This window comes from Carassius auratus, unplaced genomic scaffold (genome assembly GCF_003368295.1).
Source record: "Carassius auratus strain Wakin unplaced genomic scaffold, ASM336829v1 scaf_tig00216878, whole genome shotgun sequence".
Lineage (NCBI taxonomy): Eukaryota > Metazoa > Chordata > Actinopteri > Cypriniformes > Cyprinidae > Carassius > Carassius auratus.
The window spans coordinates 531,000-558,989 of NW_020528782.1; the positions used below are offsets into that span (position 1 = coordinate 531,000).

At 37.3% G+C, this 27,990-nt stretch overlaps 1 protein-coding gene across 1 annotated transcript; it reads left to right on the forward strand.

Annotated features, from left to right (window-relative positions):
- Window positions 1-1,099: 1,099 nt before the first annotated feature.
- Window positions 1,100-27,923, forward strand: LOC113099189 (histone-lysine N-methyltransferase 2B-like; the record flags this gene model as incomplete). The annotated part of the gene is given in 30 exon segments (XM_026264290.1): window positions 1,100-1,515; window positions 4,328-4,406; window positions 7,032-10,307; window positions 10,732-10,931; window positions 11,393-11,497; window positions 11,700-11,856; window positions 12,002-12,212; window positions 12,814-12,878; window positions 12,972-13,226; window positions 14,329-14,435; window positions 14,540-14,650; window positions 14,883-14,996; window positions 15,132-15,278; window positions 16,256-16,348; window positions 17,274-17,391; window positions 20,296-20,409; window positions 21,162-21,367; window positions 23,476-23,577; window positions 23,807-23,917; window positions 24,294-24,370; window positions 24,465-24,686; window positions 25,930-26,068; window positions 26,296-26,454; window positions 26,606-26,648; window positions 26,651-26,722; window positions 26,859-26,937; window positions 27,070-27,230; window positions 27,316-27,429; window positions 27,432-27,485; window positions 27,580-27,923. Coding segments are annotated over 30 exon segments (7,329 nt in total), but the record flags the coding sequence as incomplete, so codon positions are not given.
- Between the last annotated feature and the right edge of the window lie 67 nt (window positions 27,924-27,990).

Here is a 27,990-nt window from a genome sequence, read left to right on the forward strand (position 1 = left end):
GACATGGTTTCGTCATGGATCCCCTAGTTTTAACCCTTTGGTCTAATAACGTAATGGGTGAATATCACAAAATTCATTTTTTCTCCAAAATCTAAATAAACAAATAAAAGCTTAAAATATCTGTTTACATTAAAGTTCACCACAAACTATCTTTGCACGTTTCTTTTTATTATTATTATTATTGCCTTTATTTACACAGTATTTATTTTGGCAGTTTGCTGAACAATTAAATAATTTTTAAATCAGTATAAATTAAAGTAAACACAAATACTGCTTGCTAAGATATAAATAAATGATAATAATATAATTATTTTAATAATATTACTTATTCCATATTTAAACCCTCAAGGCAAGCGGAAGAGGGGCCGACCAAGAAATACCTGGCGACGCGACCTTGAGGCAGACACTGCAAAGATGGGCTAAAGCTGGAACCAGCTAGAAAGAATAACTCAGGACAGAGGACTCTGGAGATCCGTGGTTGACGGCCCATACCCCAGATGGTGTGAAGAGCAATGATGATGATGATGATGATATTTAAATAGTATTTAAATGGTATATTATTTATTTTTTCCTTAAAATAATGCCAGTGTGTATGTGAAAAAAAGTGCTCCATGATCATGAAAATACTCAAAATCCATGAATAATAATTATTTGGCTAATCGTTAAAAGATTACACCTAGGCTACGTTAAGGGAAAAAAGATTCTGATACAATACAGAGATGCAAGCATGAAGGCTCACATTTTTTATTTTGTCTGTAGAAATGGTTTAAATCACTGTAATGTCAAACCAAATGAATTAATCAATTCCAATAATTGTCTTTATGCAACACTAAAATAACCTCTAGAACCATAAATAGTCTTTCCAATTTTTTTCATTAAAATAATAATTATTTAATTAATAATAGGCCTATTAATAATTATAAATATGTATTAAATTAAATTAAAAGTTTTTATGAATGATACTTACATATTATTCTATGTATATACACGCACACACACATTTATTTATAACACAACTATTATAAGGCAAAAACAACAACAAAGGTATTTCAATCTCCATCATGACAGCTCTATCCAAAAGTTGTGGAAGCACGATTCATTCCCAGCCTACACGTCCCACAGTGCACCGGGCGTCCCCCCTCCCTCCTCCCCAACAGCGCTTTCCCTCTTCTCCTCTTCTCGCAGCCTGAGTTTCTGTCTATCGGTGTTGTTGTTGAAGCGATGATGGCGGCAGCGGGATGCGGATCAGCAACCGCGGCTGCCGTCGTGGGCGCGGCGCGGGGACGCTTCCCCGGTCGGCCTTGGTCGTCGCGGAGCCGTTTGCGTTCGGAGAAGCGATGGCAGCTCGGCCGCTCTGGGACGGATCTTGACGAGATCTCCTCCAACGGAGGCCCGAGGCCCACCTGCCTGGTGCTCGCGCTGAACGAGGACCAGTCTCACTTGTGCCTTCTCGGGCTTGAGGCGAGCTACAAGAGCCTGGTAGAGGCTGGATACAGCTCGAGTGGGAGCGAAGAGGTGAGTGCATGGGCCGATCTGTCGTTTTTCACAGCAGTGTTCAAATGCACCAGTGTGCGCTTGTTTTATGAGACCGTGTTTCATAGGAAGGAGTAAGAATACAAGTAACGTTAGCGCGAGCGCAGTGTCTGCCGTATAGCGTTACATTTAAAACACGGAGGGGGAGGGGGGCAGTTACTGTATCATTGTAGTTTATAGCAAAATGAGGGTCAGAGATTATGCAGTTTGAGTTTTTGTTTAATTCATACAGTTATAAGTTGCTGCATGCGTTATCTGATTCTTTTTGGACGTGCATATTATTTTTATTTCTATGCATGCACCAGTTGCAACACCCAGTTTGCTGGACTTGATTTCTGTGTCAGACTTGATAAGAGCATTCAGTACTGGATCACCTGCAGTGAAGAACAATGATATTAGTTTGATTTTTAGAGAGAATAGGCTTGAGACAATCAATATGCATATGTAAACAGTGACTTTATCAATGCAAAGCTGGCACTAACTTTTACTGTGTTACTTAGGTTTTATCTTAATATGTGAGCCTAAATCCAGTGGATTTATTTCTTATGTAATATGCTAATATCTTCTTTTTTTTTCAGATGATAATACATATTAGCCTGTCCCTAATCAGTGTTTCTAAATTCCCTTGTGTGTTAGCAACACATGGTGTAAATGCAAAATTTATTGCAAACTGGATGTAGAAATAAAAGCTAACATTTTTTTTTTATCATATCTGTTTCTCTACATATTTATATTTGTGTAGGTGTAATATTTTAGTCAGTCTATTTAGCTTAATAATCATAATAAACTGCTTTGAGGTTCTATAAATATTCATGATGACATCATCATCTTGTTCAGATGTGAACTTTCTCACGTGAATTTTGATAGCTTTGTCAGTAGGCAACGGTCTTAAACAGTCAGCCCTGTTAACTGTGGTTTTGTGCTGTAAACGATTCATAATTAAAAAACTGGATAATTGAAGCAAGCAATATTTCCTTTTTCTGGTAGCATCATGACCTTGAGCACAAAGCAAATAAAGAACGTCAATGTTGTCAAACCTGTTACATTTGTGAAGTCCTAGCTATATTATATCAACATATAGGCCTATTAAATGTTGGGATTACAATGTGAAATCTTTCAAAATGTTAAAGTGATCATGAACCGAGAAATCAAAATTCCCTCGACATTTTGACGTATAAGAGGTCATTGTACTATAAAAATATGAAACTAAAGACGATGCTGTATCGACTATATTTGATCCGACAATAATGCTGCACCATGCAAGTGGGAGTAACAGTTTTTATGACACACTACTATAGCTTTGTCTGTTAAACAGATCGTTTGATATGTTCTGAGTATTCTTGCATTTACACCTAAATTGCAGCAGCGTTCTACTATGAAGGATGTAGGCTGTCAAACATACACAACTGTCAGCCAATCACAGCAGTGGAAGTTTACTTCCGAGTCTACAGTCTGCCACGCCAATTCAAACAGAGCTTCATGATGAAGGGAGTCAAAACAGAACAGAAAATAGCCTATTACTGTATGAATCCTGTGATTATAGAAAATGTAGTAACTGTTTTAGTTTATTGATTAAATTAGACTGACATATTTAAAGTAGGTTAATGTCTGTGCTGGTCAGTGTTATGCACAGCATTGCCTGGAAATAAGGTTTCCACACCAGCTAAAGTCATGGGAATGTGTGGTTTTATAGTTCTTTGCTTTTTGATATTCCATTAGCTTCATGAGTGTTCTGTTTTAAAACAATTCATAAAACTCTCTAATCAGAAAGCTCGAACAATGAAAAAAAGTAATGTGATTTCATTGGTTGAAAGGTGTGAGGACCCTGTATTTCTTTTCTATCATGCTGTTGCACTTGTTTCTCTCCTACGCGTCATGTATCATTGTGCTATGTGGAAATGTGCTATGGTTACTTTGTGCGGTGTTCTCTGAGCAGAAACATGCAACTGGAAAAAAAAAAAAGAAATTAATGGTTAAGGTCAAAGTTTTGTAGACTTTGAAGGTTTGAAGACATGCTCTGATGCTTGCCTCGTGTAAAAATAGATACAGGGCCATCATCTGTGTATTAGCGTCTGTGAAGTTTAGTGTTCAGTTAGTTGAGCTGTTTCAGTTCAGTTCTTTATTTGTCTTTGAGGGTGAACAGCGTTCTGTGGAGTGTGGAACAAGAATAAGGGAGTAATGTCTTCTACAATTCTGTGTTTTACCACGTGTAAGGCCTAATTTACTTCAAAGTCCTTGTCAGCACAGAAATGGCATTACTTTCTTGAAGTGTTCTGTTATAAACAGTTTGAATTTCAAACAAGACGTTCATATAACCTTTGCCCCTTTATGCAGAAAAATGTCAAAACTTTTATGAATATTAGCAGCCCCTTTATAAATGTGCAGTGGTTTATTGAAACATGTTTTTTTTTTAAAGGTTTTCATTTTTGAAAAAAAAAAATATGCAAAAATATTAATTTGACTGTCTGATTTTTTTTAAACTGGCATTTTCCTTCTTATGTACATAGCGTAGGCCTATTTACAGTTCAAAAGAGTGGAGTCTGTGAAATTGTTTTAACGTTTTTGCGAGAAGTCTCTGTCATGACTCCCTTTTGGTCAATTAAGTGTGTCCCTGCAGAATATAAATATAAAAAAGTATTAAAAAGAAGATCTTATTGACCTCAAACTTTTGAACTGTGGTGTATGTATGTGTAATATGTACTGTTACAGTATATATTATGATGTGAACTGTAATACTTTATCAAACGTGTTAAATTCAAATGTATTAAAGCTTGCTTCTGTTTTTCACTTTCAGGGAGCTGAATTCAAAGGCTTTGAAGTTGAAGATGAAAATAGCAGTGCCCCGGTTCATGCTGGACGAAATGCATGTAAACGTAAGTGTGGCTTCAGATGCAAATTATCCTGAGAATGTCCAAAATTCATTTGTTTCATTGTGTTTGTACAGCTTTTTATCTAAAAATCCCATCCCATACAGTTAAAAAGAAAAAACAAGTAATTTTTCATCTACTATACAACCAGTGTAAATTTTGACAGGGATTTTTGATTTAGTCTTTATTTTGACGAAAATACTTAATAATCTTAGTCACATTTTAGTCATATGTTTCTTTTATATAGTTTTAGTCAACGAAAAGTCATTGTATTTTTGTCAACGTTTAGTCATTACTTTGTCAAACTGCAGTTACCAACATTTGGTTTGGTAGTTATTTTCTGTGTACTCTATGATACATTTTAATCAAGTATTGAATTTGGAAAAACTTGAATAAATAATGACGGTTTTAATTTGTGGGTGGACTATCCCTTCAATAGTAGTGAGAAGGGAGCAACTTAAAAAATATATAGTTGTTCATGTATATTTAATAATTAATCATCTTTAAAAAAAAAAAAAAAAAAAAGCAGAATAAGATAATACGACAAATAAAAAAAGAGATACACATTAAATTCATTTTTTTTTAGATACATTAGGTTTACTTAAAATATTTATTTAATATTTGTTGGTTAACATTAGGGCTGTGAGATTAATCATAATCGAAATAAAATCGCGATTTGAGTGTGCGCGATTTCGAAATCGCTTTAAAGCACGATTTTCAGTGGCCCCTGCCTCCCGCAGTATGTTAATTGAACCAATCAGGATGCAGCACGCCTAAGTGGAGCGCGAGAACAGAGCAGGCTGGGCATATGCCTAACTCCAGGTTCACACAATGTCTGTAATAGTCTGTGTAGCCTTTTTTTTTTTAACTGATCAGAACGTTCACACTGCACGCAGTAAAAAGATGAGAACAGAAAAAGTTATAAATAGAATGGTGCGAAAATATTTAATATGATCTGAGCATGCGCATCTGGTTATGTTAACAGAGCAAAGAAAATCTGCGTCCGAGTGGATAGATTCACACTCGCGCATGATTTTAATGTGCTTTCGCCTTACAATAATGTGCTCTCGTTGCTGCTTCTGAACCATGTACACATAACTTACTGTATACGCACTGCAGACAGAGTATGTGTGAACTTTGGGCAATAAATATATTGCGTCCCCTTGGAATTATAAGGTTTTATCTGCGTTCTGAGTTGTTTTGAGATATTGAGTTTTAAAGTTTTTGTGTTCCATAGACTTCTGTAGATAGAACCTTTTTGTTTTTTCAATAAAAAATTCCAAAAATGTACACAACTTAAAATAAAACATCACATAATGTAAATAAATTTTCACAGAATAAGAATATGTGAATAACTCAATTTTGACAAAAATGTCAGATAGAACCTTATAATTCCAAGGGGACGATTGGGCAAAACATATAACACCTAAGGCACCGCTACAGTTAGCTCGATGACCAATGCATGGCAAAAAATAAATAAAACACGGGTTTTATTTTATTTTTGTATTATTATTTTTTGCCATATGTCTAGACATTTTGTTTGACATCTTTACTTAGTGATTATTAAGTAAACAGACTTATGTCTGTTCTAGAGACATGTTACAACTTTTTGATAAAGCTCTCATTGGTTTTCTTTTGGAAAATATGTTTCAAATTTATACTGATTGCATTTATGACTGTAAAGCATGTCTAAATTGATAAAAAAAAATTGTGATAGTTTTTTTTTTTGTCCATATCACACAGCCCTGGTTAACATTAATGACACGGATAGGTAGGCTACTTAAATAGGAATGCTGTCCCTTTAAGACGGCATGCATGTAATACTGACACACGTTTACTTTTTCACCCACCTGTTCACCTTCACTTAATCCATAGCTGTGTTTACGTGAGATATTCTACACAATAGACATGTAGACTGCCGTGTGTGTATTTGAGCGCTGAGAACTGATCGTGCACTGTATATGAAAACTGAAGAAGTGGAGCGTGGGAGAGAGAGAGCACCACCATCAGCAGGATTCTGCCTATCCCGCCGGTGACTCCTGGGGAAAAACTAGATGTCTGGTCACCTCATCCATAACTTTTCGGGTGCTAAGGCCATTTTTCAGATCGCCTGTTCACGTTTTGGTAGTTTATCTGCGGCTTCTATAATGAGACTAGATATGCGAAAAAGCCCCTTATCTGATTGCAATCAAATGACAGGGATACACATTTTTAAGGACAAGACAGTAGCATATGGGATGTATTTTGAAAGTCCGGGAGTCCTCAAATAATATTATAGTCCCATCTCGTCTTGTTAACGAAGACTCGGCATATATTTCATCATAGTTTTTATCATCAGATATTAGTTTTAGCTCGTCAACATCTCGGTTTTTTTTCTCGATCACAGAAAAAAAAATTAGTTAACGAACATTTTTAGTCTTCATTAACGCAATTAACACTGTATATAACAGAGCGTCACTTCAAGGACTCCAGAATTAACAATGTTGGTATAGCAAATTTAAATAATACTTATTATTTCAGTCTCTGATTGATAGTCAGTGTAGCCTGGGATTTAAATGTTTGAATTACTTTTGTATTTAACCACAGTGTAATGAATATAATTGAATTGTATTTGAACTTGTTCTGTTTCAGGTGATCGTGCTTCAGCAAAGTCATCAAAGAGGATACATCAAAGGCGGCGGGTTCTTCCAGTGTCTGCTTTAGTGGGAAGCACATGTTCACAAGATCCTCAAAATGATTCCGGTTCTGTTCAGCAACTCCATAGTCAAGAGTCTCTGAAGGACACATCAGTAGATGATGGTGGTGGTGGTGTTAATGGAGGATCAGAGAAGCGCACCAGGAGAAAAAGAGGATCGACAAAACAGGAGACCCAGTCAGCTCCGAGAATCACAATCAAGTTGGTGGCTAAAAAGAAAGTGGTTACAGTCCATTCAGTGCAACGTAAATCTGGTAAAAAGCAAAAGGAAATCAAATCCGAAGTTACAGAGAGTCAGTGTGCCCAAATTTCAAGTGCTCATGTGAAATTAAAGACAAATGTAGCAGCCAGTGAATGCAGTGCTGGTGAGGCTAAGGAGGAAGTTTGCACTAGAAGGCGAGGAAGATCTGCTGACAAAAAATCTGAATCCACTCCACAAACAAATCCTGAAAAAGAGGCCAGTGAGCAAAAACTGAAGCTGAGGAAATCAACTCGAAGGTCTCAAAATCCACTGCCCAGTGAAAGCATAGAGCCAAAACCTGATGAAAAGTCAGCACAAGAAGCATCAGAGGTAAATAAGCCTGTGTTAAGGAAGCAGCGCAGAAGGTCCTCAAATGTTCTACTGGAATCTGGTGACCAGAGTATAGCAGAGTCGCTGTTGGAGGTCTCCACAATTGACGAATCTAGGCCACCTTCAAAGAAGAAAAAAAAGAGAAAGAAGAAGAAAAATCGCAAAGATTCTGAAAGGAAACGGGAGCCTCATTCACCAGCAGCAAAAGATCTTGGCTCTACAGTTGACGATCCTCAAAAGCTTACTTTCGACAATGATTTTGTCGGAATTCCAGGTCTGAGACTAACCAGGATACGAAACCCAAAAGCCCGGTCTCGTAAGAAACGCTGTAAGTTTGTGTGGACTCTCACTCTGGTGAAAAGCAAAAGCAAAGATTCCCAAATACTAGAGAATCTAAGTAATACTCAAGAAAGCAAAAGCAAAGATTCCCAAGTCCAAGATGATCTCGGCAAAACACAAGAAATCAAAATTCAAGAGAGTCCGAGCAAAGTAGATGAAAGCCCCAGCCCAGAGGCAGAACTTCCAGCTAAATGTGATGAGGAAGTAGATATTTCTACAGAAGTAGAATCCACATCCACTCCTTCCAACATTTTGGAAACTGGCTCTTCGCAGGAGTCACAAAACGTAGATAACACTGTTGGTGATGTATTTCCCGAAAGCACAGAGAGCCCCATGGCATTTCAGAAGGTTGAGGAGATCCCAGAAAAGGAAAGTGAGGAGGTTCTTGAAAGGTCAGAAATTGGAACCGAAGCACATGCAGAAGAGGTCACTCAGACGGACCCTGAAGATCTGACCAGTAATGTTACGGTTCCACCACTTCAAATCAAAGTTGTCTCCTCACCAGGTAAAAAAAACAGTTTTAAGCAGTCCTTTTTAATTCATCAAGTCACAACCTCACCTGAAAGAAAAGAACCCGCAAAAATTGAAGACCCTCAATGTTCAGAGAAGAGTGTGAATGTGTTGGAAATTACTGCTGCCACTCCCGCCCCCAAAGTAAGGAAAAGGCTACGTCAAAACACTGCTCGGAAGAAGCGTGCAAGACATAAACACTGGACAATATACAGGCGAAAATGTAAATTGAATGCATCTCAAGAAAACCCAGCCTCTGAAACTGCAACTGAAACCGAATCTCAGGTGGAGGATTCACCCGTATCACCAACCGCAGTGCCAGCAGCTGTAGAAACCAAACCAAATAAGCATTTAAGTGAAGTTATGCATAAAAAAGGTAAATGGTCAGTTCCACCAACTACAGAACCATTGCCTGAAGCTGCAGAACCTCAGGACATCGAACAAACTGTTGAGTCCCCTCCAACTAGCCCATTTCTTGGGTCAGAACCACAGCCGGAAATAAAACTTGAGGCACCATCAATTGAAACTGAAGAGGTTCTAGTATTAGAGCCTTCTGTAAAAGATCATCCACAGGTATCTCGTCCTTTACGCAGACAAATGAAACGGGTCAGACGAAGACGAAAATCTTTACTTGGCAGGCGGATTAAAAACCCCAAATTGCAAAAGAAGGAGTTGTTTGAGGTTAGTGAAGACTGCCCACCATTGACGGGCTCTGAAGTAGATGAGCCTAAACTCTTTGGTATATTCTCAACAAAGTACAAGAGAAAACGAATATCGAGTCTTCAGTCATTAGAAGGTAGAAAGAAAAAGGCCAAGCTCTTATCAAAGCAACTGGATAACACCAACGGAGATCAGCTTTCTGATCAGACCGAAAAGGATTCTGTGATTGTGAAAACGGACCAAGATCAGGACATCCAACAAAGCAAAACGAAGTTCATGAAGACCATTAGACATTTCATAATGCCAGTTGTGAGTGCCCGATCCTCTCGGGTTATCAAAACGCCAAAGAGGTTCATGGATGATCTTGGTATGTCAGGCCTTCCTCGCAAGAACTCCCAAAAGAAGCTTGGCCTACAACCAAAGTCAAAGAAGTGTGATTCTAGTGAAAAAGGTGAACCTGAATCCCTTGATTCTAAGGATGAAGATAACAGTCTGAGTGAAGCTGATCTGGATTTGTTTTCCACTTGGGAATCAAAACCTAAATCACCCGATGACACTGAGATCAGTGAGGAGAAGCAGCCTGGGAAAAGACGATCGCTACTCCGAGATCCTGGTTTCAAATGGGGAGTACCGAAGCCTGCCAGTGACGACGTGTATGCCTTCAATGAAGATCTTGACAAAGAGTTGGAGACCTTGCTATCTGCCAAAGATTTCACCGTGGACCCATTTCTTGATCCCATCCAAAAGAAGAAAAAGTCCACCAAATTCAAAGTCCAATCGTCAAAATTTAGGTTATACAAAAAGCTTAAACTCAAACAGAGTCTGGCAAGGCGTAAAAAGGCCCCAAAGGACAAAATGGTTCAAGTTGTTTCATCCCCTGCTAAGACACAGAAGAAGGAGTTGGAAGAAGGGGCCAGTCTAATAAAGTCTCTCAGAGACATGAAGAAAGAAAAAGCAAAACTCAAGATTGAGGATCTCAACAGCCCTGGGGTTGTTCGCAAAGTCTCCATCTGTGTCCGAGCTCTGAGTGCCAAGTTGCTGGCACAACACCAGTCAAAAGACATCCAAGAGGATGAGCTGCCAGATGAGTTCTCCATTCATACAGACATCTCACTTCCAAATAAATGCAAAGGTAGGTTAAGATTAGATTTTTCTAAACCTTTAATAACAAATTAACGCTAACTGCCTTGAAGTAAACATGTAATCAAAATGGACTTTCATAATGCATGTTCTTAAAAAGACTTCAATAGTCTTCCAAATTGTCTTTCTTAAATGGTCCTGTGTGTTAACACTAATTAAATTAGTGATATCAAACGATTAATCGCATCCAAAATAAGAGTCTACTGTGTATATTTATTACCTATACCTATATTTATTTGGATGTGATTAATCGCGATGGACAGCAGTTAATCTAACACTTATTAACTGTAATGTTTTCTTCAACTGTATTTTATTGCAAATGCCAATTCATTTTGACTTTAGGGTTTGCTAAGTGCTACTTCACTTGTTGTCAGCCTCTTGGTCTCAACACCCAACTATATATTTTTCTTTCTCAGACTTTGATAAGATGCATCATGCAGAATCAGAAGGGCCGGTTTCTGAGGACATTCTGAAACATGCCGTTGACATTGAGGAGAAAACTGCCACTCAGCGCCCTCGCCTTACAGGAGCCAACAAGCGCATGTTCAACCTCCTCAAGAAAGCCAAGGTTCAGCTCATCAAAATAGACCAGCAGAAACAGTTGAAATCATCTGGGGTAAGTCCAGTAAACTGAATGTGTACCTTTCCTTACGAAAGAACAGTTTTAACAGTTACAATTGGTCTATCGGTTAAAGTGAAATGAAGAAATGTATACTATTGTTGAACAAGAATGCATTAAATTGATCAAAAGTGACAGAAGACATTTAGGAAGTTACAAAAAAAATATATATCAATTAAATGCTGTTCATCAAAGAATCGTGAATAAAATGTATCAGACACAAAAATATTAAGCAGCACATCTGATTTCAACATTGATTCTAAGAAACCAAATCAGCATATTAGAATGATTTTTGAAGGATCATCTGACACGGAAAGCTAAAGTAATGATGCTGAACATTTAGCTCTGAAATTACAGGAATTAATGCCATTTTTAATTCGATTGATATAGAAAATAATTAAGTCATAATAATATTTGATCTATAATATTATTTTCATCTATTCTCACATTTTCGGTAGCTCTTGCCAGAGGGAAGAATCACTGCAACAAAGAGACAGAGACGAAAACCAAAAGAGCGGCTTGAAAATGCCTGTCCCAACAAGACTGAAGCTTCTCCAGAGCAGGTACTGAGTCCCTTTATATATATATATATATAAAACAAGAAGATAGAATTGGACTGTAATAATTCTACTGAATAAACATTTTTTTTCAGCAATGCTATACATGTTGATTTGACTTGGTCGTTAGGTGACTAGGTGCAGTATAATAACAGCAGAGAATTTGTTTAATACTGTTGTTTTTATACTTTATAAATCGCTCCATAAGGAACCTGCCAGAGGAGGGCCTCGCATTAAGCATGTATGCAGAGCTGCGGCTGTGGTTTTGGGTCAGCCTCGTGCTATGGTCCCCGACGACATCCCCCGACTCAGTGCACTTCCCCTGCACGAGAGATCAGATATATCCCCTTCACCTGCAGGAAAAGGTACCAGCACTTTCACTGCAAAGATGAGCAATTAACCCAAGAAAGGATCTGATAATAGACCTAGAGCTAATGAGATAATAGTGTCTGATACTTTTTGTTTTTATGTATCAAGCCTGTGTTTGGCCATTTTCTGTCACTTTTACAGGAGTTGAGTCTCACTCTGACCCAGAAAGCCCTGTATTACAAGAACACAGGACACCCAAGTTTCGCCGTGGGAGGGCTCACTTATATGGGAACCGTTCCCGACGGTGTGGGGAGTGTAAAGGTTGTCTGCATGAGGAGGACTGTGGCAGGTGTATAAACTGCTTGGACAAGCCCAAGTTTGGCGGTCCCAACACAAAACGGCAGTGCTGTGTGTAAGTATGCTCATTTTTGTGTTCTGGTATTTTACTGCTATGACTTCTTGAGACTCATAGTTTAGTCGTGCAGTTACTGGCCGAAGCCTCCTTTTACATATCACATTTGTCAATAAATTTGTTATTATACTAATATTTATACACTATTACAGTTCATAAAGAAAAATGTGTTACCTTGCTTAACAGCCAGTGTTATTTATAAACTATTATGGTATTTTATTAATATTTTGAAATGAGCTGTTTATGTTTATAAATTTGTTTTATTTAAATTTTCATTTTAGTTCAAGTTTTCGTAATTGTTGTCATTTTTATGACTATTATATTTTTTTTACGTAACTTAATTGTATTTCACTTATAGTCATTTTAGTTCTTAAACATATTTATTTTTCGAAATTATTCAGTTCTCAAGGCAACATTCCTGTTATTTGTCAATAAAATGAATGTTTATTTATTTTTTTATATCTGTTCCTGAAAAATTTAATTCAGTGTTGTGAAGTGATTGTCTTGCTTGTGTCATATTCAAGGCCCTTGTATTTTTCAAACATAGATCGGTGCAGTCCTGTCCACATTAAATAGGCTTTTGTTTCTTTCTTTTTTAAAGATACAAGAGGTGTGATCAGGTTGAGAAAAGGAAGGCCTTGAGGCTAAGTGGCAAAATCCATAAAGGTAAGAACATGTTTTAGAGCGAATGCAAGCATTCAAAATGAACTGCACTATTTATCCTCTGTGTGTCAGCTTAAAACATGTCTTTATTTTCAGGGCATGTGAAGAAGCGGCGCTCATCAATAAGTGTGGGTTACTCAAGTAATGAGGAATGTGAGGTTGGGGATGGAATCGCTCCAATGTTTCCAGCCTCTCTGGGAGACAGTCCGTCTGTGCGGAAACAGCCACGCCGACACGTAAAACCACGTTCCTACTGCGACCTGCTGGATTATGATTCTGACTTTGACTGGATAGGAGGATCAAATTCCACCTCCCCAGCACGCAGAAGAACTCCTGGCCTTCGCAACTCAGGTTAGACCATAGCATGAAAGCTTATTTTCACCTTAGGGATAAACATTTTTTAATTCTGACTTTTCTCGCTATTTTAGATTTTCTTGCGAGTTTATATATCACAATTAAATGTTTTTTTTCACACAATTCTGAGGGAAAAAAAGTCTGAATCAGGAGATATAAATGTGCAAGTTATCTTGAAATTGTTAAAAAGTCCAAATTGAGAGAGAAAAATTATTTTTCTATTACCTTCGCAGAAGGAATTAATACACTTTTTTCATCACACAATTTGAATATTTTTTTGAAGGATTACTAGTTTACATATATACTCATAATTCTGAAATTTTTTTTTTGAAAATCACGCATCTGATGGAATTAACCGCTGACTAGATAACCAGCTTTACTGACGAGATGCGCATTAACGATTGGCCGATTTTGATCGGAGCACCCCTAATATATATATATATATATATATATATATATATATATATATATACCGTATTTCCTCAAATAAAAACCGGTAGTCAGATAAACGCCGGGCCTCTTATAGTGGCCGGGGGCGTGGTCAACACAGACAAATAAAGGCCGGTCCTAAATAAAAACGGCGGTGGAAAAATTGTGCAGCAGAGCCAGATAACGAGCGTACACGCCCACTGCCGTATCGTTCTCGAGTCAAGAACCGGTTGCATCAGTTTTCGGATCACCATTACACTGAACCGAGAACCGTTTCTGTCAGACGCGCCGATTCAAGAACCAAGGAGCTGATGATACAGCGCATGTGTGATTCACTTCTCAGAATTGCAAGATAAAAAAAAATCTGAATTATGAGATTTTCTGTTTTGTGCTGGAGACAAGCTCCCATACCGGAAACTCTGAACTGGCTTTATTCAAAACTGGTTCCATATATATATATATATATATATATATATATATATATATATATATATGAAAGCAATGATGCATGTTAATTGGATTCCGGTTCCATATAGATATATATATATATATATATATATATATATATATATATATATATATATATATATATATATATGGAACAGGAATCCAATTAACATGCATCATTGCTTTCAAAGTCACATTTCTGTTTGTATTGAATGCACCACAGATTTTGTGTCATTGGACGACTTCATCGGCGATGTTTTTGACGAGGGAGTGCGGCATCGCAGAACAAGCTTCCACAAAGTTCCACACATTAAGCGGAAAATTGAGAAGGTATTCAAATTGTTGATATCTGCTGACTCTCTCAAAACTGTCTTAACTTAGCCAAAATGCTATCAACGCAGCGAAAACAGCTCCCATTTTTCCTCTGTTTGCAGAGCCCTCAGGAACAGACACCGCCCAGCGTCCTTGCAGCCCTCGCCAATGGTTTTGCAGAGAGAGAACAGGAGCCCATAGAGCCCACACACAAGATCCGTGTTGATTTTAAGGTAAATGACTACATTCCTTTACAAAATTGAACATGGAAGTCAAGTGGTTCTCTAAAGATGTTTTCATTCTGTGGGATAGATTGATATTTCATTTGTAATCTACACAGATGTGCAGCAACTGCGGTGGTTTGCCACTAGATGGCAGCACCTGATTCTGTTATGGGAAGATCAGGGTTACCCAGCAGAATAGTCTTAATGCATTCAAATTATTCCTCTCTGTCTCTCTCCACAGGAGGACTGTAGTGTGCAGAGCGTGTGGGCGACAGGAGGTCTGAGCATCCTTACTTCAGTACCCCTCATGCCCCAGTATGTCTGCCTGCTGTGTGCCAGTAAAGGCCAACATGAGGTTTGTCCTTCATGCTCTTCATTACAGCAAAATGTTTAAATAGAAATAGGAATTGGTTATAGTAATGGGGAAGTTTCACTGATATTTTGGGAACCTTTAAATATTTTTGTCATCATGCCAACCAATGTTTTGCAGATGCTGTATTGTCAGGTCTGCTGTGAGCCTTTTCATCGCTTCTGCTTGGACCCTTCAGAGCGCCCACTAGAGGAGAACAAGGAGAACTGGTGCTGTCGGCGCTGCAAGTTCTGCCGAGTTTGTGGTTGCAAGAATAAAGAATCCAAGGTAGATTTCGACTCTTCAAAACATGGAATGTGAACACTAATAGGGGAATAATAGGGGAAGTCGTGGCCTAATGGTTAGAGGGTTGGACTCCCAATCGAAGGGTTGTGAGTTCTAGTCTCGGGCCGGTGGAGGTAGTGCATGAACAGCTCGCTCTCCACCTTCAATACCACGACTTAGGTGCCCTTGAGCAAGGCATCGAACCCCCAACTGCTCCCAGGGCGCCGCAGCATAAATGGCTGCCCACTGCTCCGGGTGTGTGCTCACAGTGTGTGTGTGTGTGTTCACTGCTCTGTGTGTGCATTTCGGATGGGTTAAATGCAGAGCACAAATTCTGAGTATGGGTCACCATACTTAGCTGAATGTCACTTCACTTCTTCTTCTTCTTCTTCACTTCTAATCTGAATAGATTTACCTAAGAATAAGAAGTTCAGATTGCCTTAACCGAAGTTCTTCAGAAGTGTAGGGTAGAATTATGACATTTTGTGAAAATCTGGTCATAGAAGCTATATTCAAAAATAGAGTACAAACAGTAATATTTTTTCAATCTCTATTACAGTTTTAAATCATTTTCTTTTAGGAAATGCTTTACAGTCTAATTTATTACTGTAATGCCAAAGCTGAATTCTTATAAGCAGTTGAAAACAGTTGTTCTGCTTTCTGTTTTTGTGCAAACGATGGGTACTTTTTGGTTTGTCAAATGTAAAGTTCAAAAGAACAGAAGTTATTTGAAATCGAAATCATTTGTGAAATAATAGAGGTAACTTTTGGTCAGTTTAATGCTGAATAGATGTATTTATTTATTTTGGGAAAAAATCTTAATAACTTAAAAAAATTACAAATAGCATATTTCCCTTAAACCTACAGAGACGACAAAAAAATATGTACACTACCTTTTAAGAGTTTAAAGGAAATAGATGTTCTAATACAACTGTGGCACCGTTTGTTTTTGTTTTTTTGTGTGCTTGATCTCTGTGCAGCCTCTGCTGGAATGTGAAAGGTGTCAGAATTATTATCATCCTGCCTGTCTGGGTCCCAACTACCCCAAACCCAGCAAACGTAAGAAGCCTTGGGTAAGTTAACCACAGTGGTACTTTCCTCAGCATGCAAGTTCAACAAAAATATTTTCAGCATGCTTTGCTGTCTCAGCTCCCACGATATTACATTAGACTAAATAAAAGTTCAACATAACAGGAAGATCTGCTAGGATCAGGCAAAATGTCAAAAACAGGACAGTAAAGTTGCAAAACGCAAAAATTATTGTTTACATTGTAACTTCAGTTAAAGTTAACTTCAGTTAACTTTAGTTGGGATAGTTCACCCAAAAATGAATATTTTATGTTTATCTGCTTGCCCCCGGGGGATCCAAAGTGTTGGTGACGTTGTCTCTTCAGTAGAAAGCAAACTGAGATATTTAACATACACCGTTGCAGTCTGTCACTCTTATAATGTAAGTGGATGGGAATCACGGCTAAAACATAAAAAAAAAAAAAAAACATAAACAAAACCAAATTAAACCCTGCAGCTCATGACGATACATTGATGTGTAAAGACACAAAATGATTGGTCTGTGCCAAAAAACTGAACAGTATCTATATCCTTTACCTCTGATTCACACAATGTCCGAACTGTCCTGAGCGAGTTCTCAGCAGCAGGAGCGTGACACGTCATCGTCTTCTTCTTTTTGCTTTATGGCAGATCGCAGACTTATAAGTGCGTTACCGCCACCTATCTCTCAAATGGACTATTAACACTCTGTTTACAATCTTAATTAGGAGTGTCAATGGTTTTGTTTGTGTTGTGGTTTTATTGTATATTTTAGTTGCGATTCCCATTCACCTCCATTATAAGACTGATAGACTGCAAAGGTTTGTGTTAAATACTTGGTTTTCAAAGTCTCCTACATCTTGGATGCCCTGGGGTAAGCGGATAAACATCAAATTTTCATTTTTGGGGGAACTAAAAAATTTTTTTTTTTCTTTTTCTTTTTTTTTTTAGGTTTGTATGACATGCATCCGGTGCAAGAGTTGTGGCGTGACCCCAGGAAAGAGCTGGGACACAGAGTGGAATCATGACAAGGGTCTGTGTCCTGACTGCACTAGGTTGTTTGATCAAGGTGAGACTTGTAGGGTCTTACAAGCTGACAGTCAGATTTTTATATAGGCCTATAATAAATTATGCGGGTGTTTCAGCATTCTTCACGGATGTTAGATAAAAAGGATGTTACATAAAAGAGTATTTTCATCACCCATCCAGTCAGATGAGCTCAAGCTTAGGACCTCAGTGGAAACCCAAATAATAACGTGATGTGCTCTTTAGAAACACCAGGGACTTTTTGTTTTATTTTTTGAGTTCTCATAATACCGTGCCCTTAGTTGTCAGTTGCCTACGCTCTACAGCGGTTTATTCAGCTGACTCTCACAGGGGTAAAGATTCCTGTTGTTAAGGAATGGTTCATGTGTGTAGTGCTAGTACAAAATGTTATAATTGGACTGGGTTTTATATTGAGAATGTATATGTTTATGCTCTCTCTCTCTCGTGCTCTCTATCTCTATATATATGCAAAAACACTACCGTTCAAAAGTTTGTTACTTAGGCTATTGAAAGCTGCATTTATTTGATCAAAATACAGGAAATTATTATGAAGTAAAATCACGTTTTTCTATTTTAATATACAAAATCTGATTTATTCCTGTGATCATCATTACTCCAGTCTTCAGTGTCACATGATCCTTCAGAAATCATTCTAATATGATGATTTATTATTGGTTCTGGGAACTGTTCTGTTGCTTAATATTTTTGTAGAACCTTTGTTCAGGATTCTTTGATGAAAGAAGAGCATTTGTTTAAAATGGAAATCTTTTCTAACAATATACACCACCGTTCATATGTTTGGGGTTAGTAAATTTATTTTTTTTTTTTTTTAAATTAAAGCTTTTATTCAGCAAGGATGTTACATTTTTAAGATGTGATAGCAAAGATTTAAATTGTTAGAAAAGATTTATATTTCTTTGAAGAAATGCTGTTCTTTTTAACTTTTTAACCATCAAAGAATCCTGAAAAACAGTATCGCAGTTTCCCCAAAAATATAATATAATATAAATAGTTGCCCACATTTATAATTTTAATAATCAGCATTTTAGAGGGATTTCTGAAGGGCCATGTATATACTGTAATAACAGAAATAAGTTATATTTTAAATGATATTAAAATACAAACCATTATTTTATATTGTAATGACATTTTGCAAGATTCCTGTTTTTTGTATTTTTGATCAAATAAATGCAGGCTTAATAAGCATTAGAGACTTCTTTAAAAAACATTACAATCGCATGTGATTAATCATGCAGTCCTAATTTTTATATATATGTGTGTGTGTATATGTATGTATGTATTTATATATATGTATTAGGGATGTAACGATGCATTCCGAGCCGGTTGAAAATCGATAATAATATGTGACGATTCGTGTCGGTTGAGATGTTAAACGAATCACGATACATGTTTAGGCTGGGCTGGCCCCCCGTGTCAGTTGTTTTGCCCACACTTTGAACTTAGCCAGCCAAGCGGGTTTGAGTGTGCCCCGTGTGAGCCGTTTGTTGGGCAGAGTGATGCGTATTGCTGCCTTTTTTCACCGAAGCTCCACAGCCACAGCTGCGCTCGCAGCCAAACAGATACTTTTACCGCATAAGTTAATCATCGATGTTGCTACGCGCTGGAACAGCAGTCTGGATATGATCGAACGCTATCTCGAACAGAAAGCGGCTGTGACAGCAACTCTACTGAGCAACGATGTTCGACGAAATGTCCGTGACATCGATACTTTGGATGGCTCAGACATCCGTGATGCGGAGGACATAGTGAAGCTTCTAAAGCCACTCAAAACGGCCACCACTGTGCTGTGTGACGAAAAATTGGAGGGACTTTCGATGAACCAGTTGCACAGCACATCAGTCAGATTGATGCAGAAATAAGTACAGAGCTAAAACATCCATTTCCCTCAATAGCTGTCCACTCAAGTGGTGGAAAGAGAATGCTCGGCTATACCCACTGCTATCCAGTATAGCAAAAGCATATCTCTCCACACCAGCCACCTCTGTCCCTAGTGAAAGGGTTGTTTCATCAGCAGGGGACATTGTGAATGTGCAGAGATCTCAGCTTTGCCCAGAAAATGTGGATATGCTGATATTTGTTAAAAAAATATCAAAAACATAAAAAAAAACATAAAAAAAAAAAAAAAACACACAAACACACACACACACACACACACACACACACACACACATACATATATATATATATATATATATATATATATATATATTCTAAGCTAGGAAAGAGCACTGGCAAAGCCTTAGTTTGTTTGTATGAAAAGATTTATTTTATTTGTATTTATTTATTTTAACATTTCAATTTAGTTTTGTTATTTGACAAAGATATTTCAGTTTCAGAAAGAAATGTACAGCATTTTGTCTGCATGAGTGAGAATGAAATAAAAGGAAACTTTTTCATTTATCTTTCTTAAATCTCATTTTGTACAAACAATCGTGAGAAAATCGTATCGTGAAACTAGTATTGTGAATAGTATCGCATCGCGAGTTCAGTGAATCGTTACATGCTTAATATGTGTACGTGTGTGTGTGTGTGTGTGTATGTATGTATATGTATATATACGTGTATATATATATATATATATATATATATATATATATATATATATGTGTGTGTGTGTTTGTGTGTGTGTGTGTGTGTGTGTGCAATTTATAATATAATTAATTTTATTAAAGTTAATGCAAATACAATTTTCCAACATGTAGTTAATTGATTTAGCTTGAAATAGCAAATTAGCTGCTTTAAAGATAATCTTAGTTGGCGCAATGACATAAAACAAGATTTTTTTTAAATAAATAATTATTTGTCCGCCACACTGACCTTTTAATTATGTATCCTTTCTGTGAAAAAAATAAAATGTGTGGTAAACCCATCTGCACAGTCAGATAACATTTTATTATGCGTGTAGGAAACTACTGCACCATGTGCTTCAAGTGTTATGAAGATAATGACTATGAAAGCCAGATGATGCAGTGCTCCACGTGTAACCACTGGGTCCATGCTAAATGTGAAGGCCTGACAGGTGAGTGAGTGACAGAATCTGATGCATTTGATTTATTTTATTTTTATTTTTAAATACTTAATTTTATCATATTTTTATCTTATTTTATCCATCAAATATAATACGACTTTTCGGCTTTTATTGCAATGACACTTTTAGGCAATTATATATTTTATATTGATTTATTGTGCATTATAAATGTTTTTTTCCTTTTTTTTTGTATGTGGCTGAAATAAAAAAGCATTCTTTTGAATCCACGGAGAAAGCATTGTGCCGTTTTAGTATTTATTAAACTACTCCGTTCACAGGGTTATCACTTTGCAAGCATCACATTGCATTTCCCAATACTTATAAGACAAACACAGTGGAACTTTCCCACCGATTGCACATTTTTTTTGTGCAAATCATAATTTGAAGTTTCTTAAATATATTGTTCATATATGACTCTTTAATATTAAGCAGAAGTAACTGAGTAATAATGTGAGTTTTCTAACCGTTATATGCTTATTAAGCAGTGGGAAGTGTTGGGCAAGCTACTTGGAAAATGTAGTAAGCTAAAATAACAGTTACTCATCATTTAATGAAACTTCACTACACTAAAGCTACAGCCCTGGGAAATTTAGCAAGCTAAACTACAATAACATGACAAAAGTAGTTTACGACATCTAAGCTATTTGTTTACAAAATTAATTTATACAAGTCAGTGCTCTCTCTGTGATCAACAAAACTGTATGTCAGGAAGTCAACGGCTTGTGTCTGACTCCTTCTCACAGATGACTTGTATGAAATCTTGTCGAGTCTGCCTGAGAGTGTGGTGTACTCCTGTCAGCCGTGTTTACAAGAGCAGCCTGATGGAGAGGACGTTAATGGAGCAGTCTGGAGGGAACTGCTCGACCAGGAGCTGAAGACTGGCTTGGAGAGGGTGCTTTCTTGCCTGCTGAGCTCCAGCCCCACTAAGCACCTGGTCACCTGCAAAAAGGTGGGCTTCCAGTCTCTCCTAAACCAAGTATGGCGTTCTTTTAAAATTGCCCATTGTTTCAAAAAGCAGTTTGCTTTGTTTCGCATAAACATTTTCTAGATTGTTGACGTCTTAAATACAGTGTTTACTTGATTCCGATAAACCATTTTTCTCATTTGTAAACTCTGCGGTTTTCTTGTTCCGTGATGGGGTTTGGCATCTCACATTATTGTTGATCAAAATCTCCAGAAGACACACATCTTGCTGACATCCTGTTGATTTGAACCAATCAGATGACGACTTTGAAACTCCCTATGTTCCATATTTTTGGGCCTAGATAGTAGGGTTGTAGTAAAGTAAAGATAATAATAATGATAATCTTAGAGAGCACATTCACTACGATAAGTTCCAGATTAATCAATACTCTGGAACTGAGAATAAATAGAAAAAAAAGTCACTTTAGTTTGGGGACCAATTCTCGCTATTAACGTAACTATTAAATAAGGATTAAACTGCTTATTGGCTGCCTATTTATAGTCAGTGAGGTAGTTGTTAAGTTTAGAAATGGTGTAAGTTTTAGGGACCTAAATATGGTTCTGCAGAATAAGTCATTAATATATGGATGTCATTAAAAAATGTGGAGATTAGCAGAAACAAGCTAATGCAACCTCTTATTTGCTTGGTTTATGTTATATGTATATAATTTTATATAATATATATTTTAATATGGTTTTGTATAGTACTTGGCGGTATACCGGTTCATACCGAAAACTGGTGTATATTTTCGTTACGATGTTCATTTTTAATATACCGCCATACCGATGTATTTAATTACTCAACGTTCTGAACAAACGTTATGCTGCGCCGCGGCGGCGCGACACTGTTTCAGACGGACCCTTTACAATGTTGCACTTCTAAGCAGCGACTACGAGGCGTGATGAGGGTAAACACAGCAGTGCTCTGGTGTTATGTTATAATGCCTGTTTCACACACACCCATGTTAACGGATTCCAGCATTCATACTGCACAAGGTTGCGGTCCATCAGTGCGTTCATGGAGCAGTGCGTCTGCAGCAGTGCAGCGATTGTCAACGTTTTCGCAGGAAAAATGATCATGGATTGACACAGAAATGCAGTCATTTCACAATAAATGTATACTAATTAAAGCTGTTTCACAAGCAACACATGTTGCTGGCTAGGTTTAAAACAAGAAAAAGAGTTTTTTAGATAAACAAGGAAAACTATATATATATTCCCTTTTATGGAAGCAGAAAAAAACAAAGTTCATTAAGACCTGTGGGATTGCTTGTGATAAAGATTTAAATGCAAAAGGCACGAGACTGTTTCTGTCGATGGTCATTTTAAATATTTTAACAGATGTGCTTTGGGGCTGCAATTAAATTACCATTTTTGAATTTTTATTGAATTTTTTATTATTATTACTAATAAAACTAATTGTGCTGTTTGTTTGTTTTTTGTGTGTGTTTTTTTTACTAGTGGTGGGAAAAAATCACGACATTCTGGATTCGGTTTGCAATTAAATAATTTACAGTCTCCTATAAATGTTGTAAAAACTTGCATCCCATGTGAAACAATTACCATCCAAATCAGGCTTTTGGCTTTAAAACCTCTTTTAAACCTAGTATAAACCTTTTAAAATTGCAGCAGTCTGTTTCCGTTGATTGTTTAAAATGCAGTTAGAATGATGTACTGTTATTTCACACATGTCCATTAAAATTCCAACTAAATGTTTTTATTCTGTGAATAAAGCCATTGGAATTAATAGTCTGAGAGGTTAAAGAAAAGTCACGATTCATATAGTCCTAGTCATTTCTTTCAAACCAGCATCAGTCATTGTGATCAACTGTGAAAAGTCTTGGAAAATCATTAGTCAGAATGTGCAGAATTTCTGCGGTTTGTGCTTTTAATCGTTCCAGTCCAGTCTTACAAAGCCAAATCAAGAGGAAATGTGTATATATATATATATATATATATATATATATATATATATGTATATGTCTGTGTGTGTGTGTGTGTGTATAATCTTTTACAGGAAATAAACAGGACGTCTATAAAAAGGAACACTGCTTAGTTACAGATTTCTGGTATTTTTGTTTTTTTTATTTGTAGTGCACTACAATGGGTTCCCTGAACACTGTGGATGAAAATGTACCTGTCTGTGACTTCCGTGCTATTGGAAAGAAGTTTGAGGAAGGCCTGTACACATCCTTGGTCAGTGTCTGTGCTTGTCTTAGATCTGAGATCAACATAAGGAGAAACTCTTTAGCACTGTAGCTCAAAGTTTGCCTTCTGAGTCACAAAATGTATTTGTTATTGTTATTGCTAAATTGAAAAATGCCATAGTTATTGGTCCATATTCCAAGGTTCGTTTTAAACCATTGTTTTAACAGAAGAATAAAAAAATAGGAATGTTGATTTAGTTTGTGCCTTTACCAAGCAGAAATCCTTTCATGAAGATGTGGTGAAAGTAATTCGCAATCACATGGAAGATGAGGAAATTTTACCAGAGGACCAAAGACCCACTGCCCTTGCCCGCTCGTATTACTGGAAGGTCAGATTCTTACATATGTAATTACAAATAATCAAATTTTTTTTTTACCCAACCAGTCTGGGTGGCTTAGGTCATTCTGTGAAAACATTACTAATGATGCACTTCTTAAAAATACAAGTCTGGTGTTTTAGTCATGTTATGACTGTAATTTCAGTTGCTATTTGACACGACAGTTGTTTAAAATAGTGACTGTTAGTTTTATCATCTAGAAGTTTAATTTAATCTTGCATGAAACTTTTTTTTTTTTACTTTTGGCAGTCCAATCACATGAGATAAAACAAATTAATATGTTAGCATGCATTTCAAAGTATAGTCCTAGAAATGCTCTTGTTTTCGTGGTTAAAATCTGCTTTTCAATCTTTTTTTTTTTTTTTAGCTCTTAGAGGAAGTATATGGTTGGTTTAACAGTCGGGACCCTAAAGTATGGGATCCACGCTCTAAACATCTGCCAGCGTAAGCACCATCAAATTCTTTCTGTTTGAAATAAACATTCATGTATGCGCTGGAACCGTTTCTTTGGCAATGACACATGCCTCTATTTGTGCAGCGGGATGCTTGCGCATGCTGTGATGCCGCCAAATTATGAACATGTTTATGCTCAATGGCGTGAGAGAGATGCATGTCACAAGATGTTGGACGGCGCCCCACAGATGACTGGAAGACACGTGGATGTTAAATTGGGAGAAGAGGAGGATGTGTCCACACCTTTAGCCCATAACTCTACAGGATACTTTATGGACCATGGGGCATTACAAATGAACCTGAAAAGGTAAATAAACACACAGGTATTGAATGACATTAGTAGCCATTCATTATTGTGAAAGGAAAATATGGAAAGCAGTGCAAATTAACATAACTTAAGGTTTTTTATATTATACAGCTTATAAAAGCACAAATAAGCCCTCCTTCACCAAACACCAGACCTAAAGACAATATATAATCAATATCCATTAAAGATAATAAATTACTTTACATTGGAATGTTGTGTGCTTTCAAAAATCGGAAGACACTGAAAAATATACAAACACTTGGGTAGTACATTCACCTCTACTTTATCTGTTATTCTACCCAATCACAGTGGAGGTGGTCCAAATGCTCAAGATCTTGCTTTAGATTGGACAAGAGAGACTGATAATTGGCCACATATAAATCTTTATAGTTTGCGTATAATGCAAACTCCAAGGTAATTGAATTTCTTAGGGATAATTTTAAAAGGAACCAAACCTAAAGATGATAGACTGACCCTATCACCAATAGGCATTCATTTACTCTTCTGTAAATGAGGCAACTCATTTTGTCTCCGAGCTAGAGCAAGTGGTTCCATTGCAACTGCAAATAAAAGTGGTGACAAAGAACAACCCTGTCTCATGCCACATTGTAGCTTAAAGTAAGCAAATATATTATTGTTAGTGCATACAGCAGCCGATGGAGACGTATATAAAGTTTGATTCAAGGTATAAACTTATGGCCAAATCCAAACCTCCATAATGTGTCAAAGATAGCCCCACTCCACCCGGTCAAAAGCCTTTTTAGCATCTAGTGAAAGCACTACCTCCAGTGTGCCGGGTGGAGAGGGTCTATAAAGAATGTTCAAAATTGTCTAATGTTAGAGAAAGAGTAACAATTCTTTATAAAACCTGTTTGACTAACGTTGGATTTTGATGTTCTCCCAGGGAAGAAGGCTCGGCCTACTAAATCTGACCTGGACACAGTTTTGTCAAAAGACGACGAGAGACAGTGCGCTCTGTGCCAAAAATACGGTGATGCAAAGGCCAGTGTAAGTAGTTAAGACATACAATGTAAACTCACCACAGTATTCTACCTTTTATTATAGCTTTTTTTTTTACTAGGCCTTAGCATGGATTGTAGGAATGGTGCAATGGTTCACAGTACTTTTCCTAAGGGTTCTTACAAAGTTATAATTATCAGATGGATTGTCATTAAACTGCAGTATACAACTCTTACTGTTAACTGGAATTACAATCCTTTGTATTATACATTTCTCTTCCCAGGATGCAGGGAGGTTTGCTCTATCTCGGGCAGGATGAATGGGCTCATGTAAATTGCACCATGTGGTCTGCAGAGGTGTTTGAGGAGGACAATGGTTCACTTCTGCATGTTCACAGTGCTGTTGCAAGAGGTCGTCTGATGGTAGGTCATTAATCTCATGTAATTCTGGTTCAACTGAGCCATTGGTGACACATTGTACTGTCTTGAGTTAATAACTTTAACAAACATGGTGGTTTATAGATTGTTAATGTACAATGTAATAGTTTGAAATTATATAATTTAGTATTTTAAACATGAACAGTTTGCTTCCATCAGTTAAACTCAATATAATGTTTGGCTTTGCTAATGTTATGACTTTCCTTCCATAGCGCTGTGAGCGGTGTAACCGAACTGGGGCAACAGTAGGTTGCTGCCTTACTTCGTGCCAGAGTAACTACCACTTCATGTGCGCCCGCTTTCGCAACTGTGTCTTCCAGGATGATAAAAGAGTTTTCTGTCACAAGCATCGTGACCTTATAAGTGGAAAAGTGAGCTTTCAGTTTAATAGCATTTAATTTAGTCATAGCTGCTAATTTATTCTTGGTTTATAGTATTTAACAAAAAAATCAGTTAAATAGAAACTTGGTATTACATGGCTGGTCTGAGAGAACACTTTTTTTTTCTTCTGTAATTTAACAGATCATCACTGGTCAAGGGTTTGAAGTACTACGGAGAGTTTATGTGGATTTGAAGGGATTAGTTTTCGCAGAAAGTTTTTGACTGGATTGGAGCCGGAGTCAATCAATTTAATGATAGGTTGGTCTTTTATTGTTGAAGTAATATAAATAACACAATGTTGTAATGTGTATAAATATAAATGTAATGCACTGTTGTATAAAAATTATTGTACAATTCCTGCACAATGTTTGAAACAAAAATGTTCACCTGTTAGGTTCTTTGCTAGTAAAAAAGCTTGGAAAGCTGAGTGAATTATCTGCCTGTCATGGAAAACTTTTCCCCGTGGGTTATGAGTAAGTAGATTTTAATTTTTTGTTTGTTTTTGAGTTTGCTCCTGACATAATGGACATGCTACTACTATGACACTTTTAGTATTGGAACCTACTTGCACATCAATACATATTTTTGTTTCTTCTGCTTTTTAGATGCTCTCGCTGGTATTGGAGTACTGTGAACCCCTTAAATCGATGCAAATACACATTTCGCGTTAGGGAGGTCTGTCCAACTGTTCAGGAAAAACCAGTGGAAGAGTCAACTGATCAGGGAGGAAACTGCACAATTGCCCACAGCCCATGCCCCCAATCAGGTCAATAATATTACTAATTGCAAATTAATAGCTTGTGCTTATGGCATTTTTTGAATAATCAAATAAAGATATATGTTTTCATTAGAATCTGAAGCCCCGGGAGTGGTTTTATCTTCAACTAATCCTTCCACTGAAACAAATTCCACCTCGTTATCTATCTTTGCCAAACCGGACCTTGGTGCTCGTCCCAAAATCCCTTTATACCCCAGAACAGAAGACCTGCTGGAGGACTATCCAGACCACTGCCTTCTCCAGGTAATTAATATAATTTCAATGAAGATGCATATGTGGCCTTCACAAAGTTCATAAGAAGCATTTTAATGGTTGATTGTTTGTTTGTTTTAACCAGGAGCTGCCCCAACCAAACCTCACCACATCCTGACTATAAGTGATTTGGATGACACTCGAAGGCCACGACGGCATAGCCTACACCCACAGAATAGTGGTACCCGCAGTCACATGACCTCCCCTACTCTTGGATCTCCTGCAGGCCCAATTGCATCTAGAGCAGGTGGTTCCCACCACCCTAAAACCTCCCAGCCTACCTCCCCCATTTTCCCCCTTGGTGCTACTGAAAACCAGCTGACCTCTTCATCAGCTCGTCCTGTTGGTCGAAGTGCTTCCTCAGTCCGGGGTTCTGGAATATTGACTCCCATTCTACCTCAGGACTGTTTTCACAGTCCACAAAGCAAGGTGGCATTGGCTCTAGCCCTTGCACCAAACGATCCCTCACCTCTCCCACCCACCTCTCCACAAGACC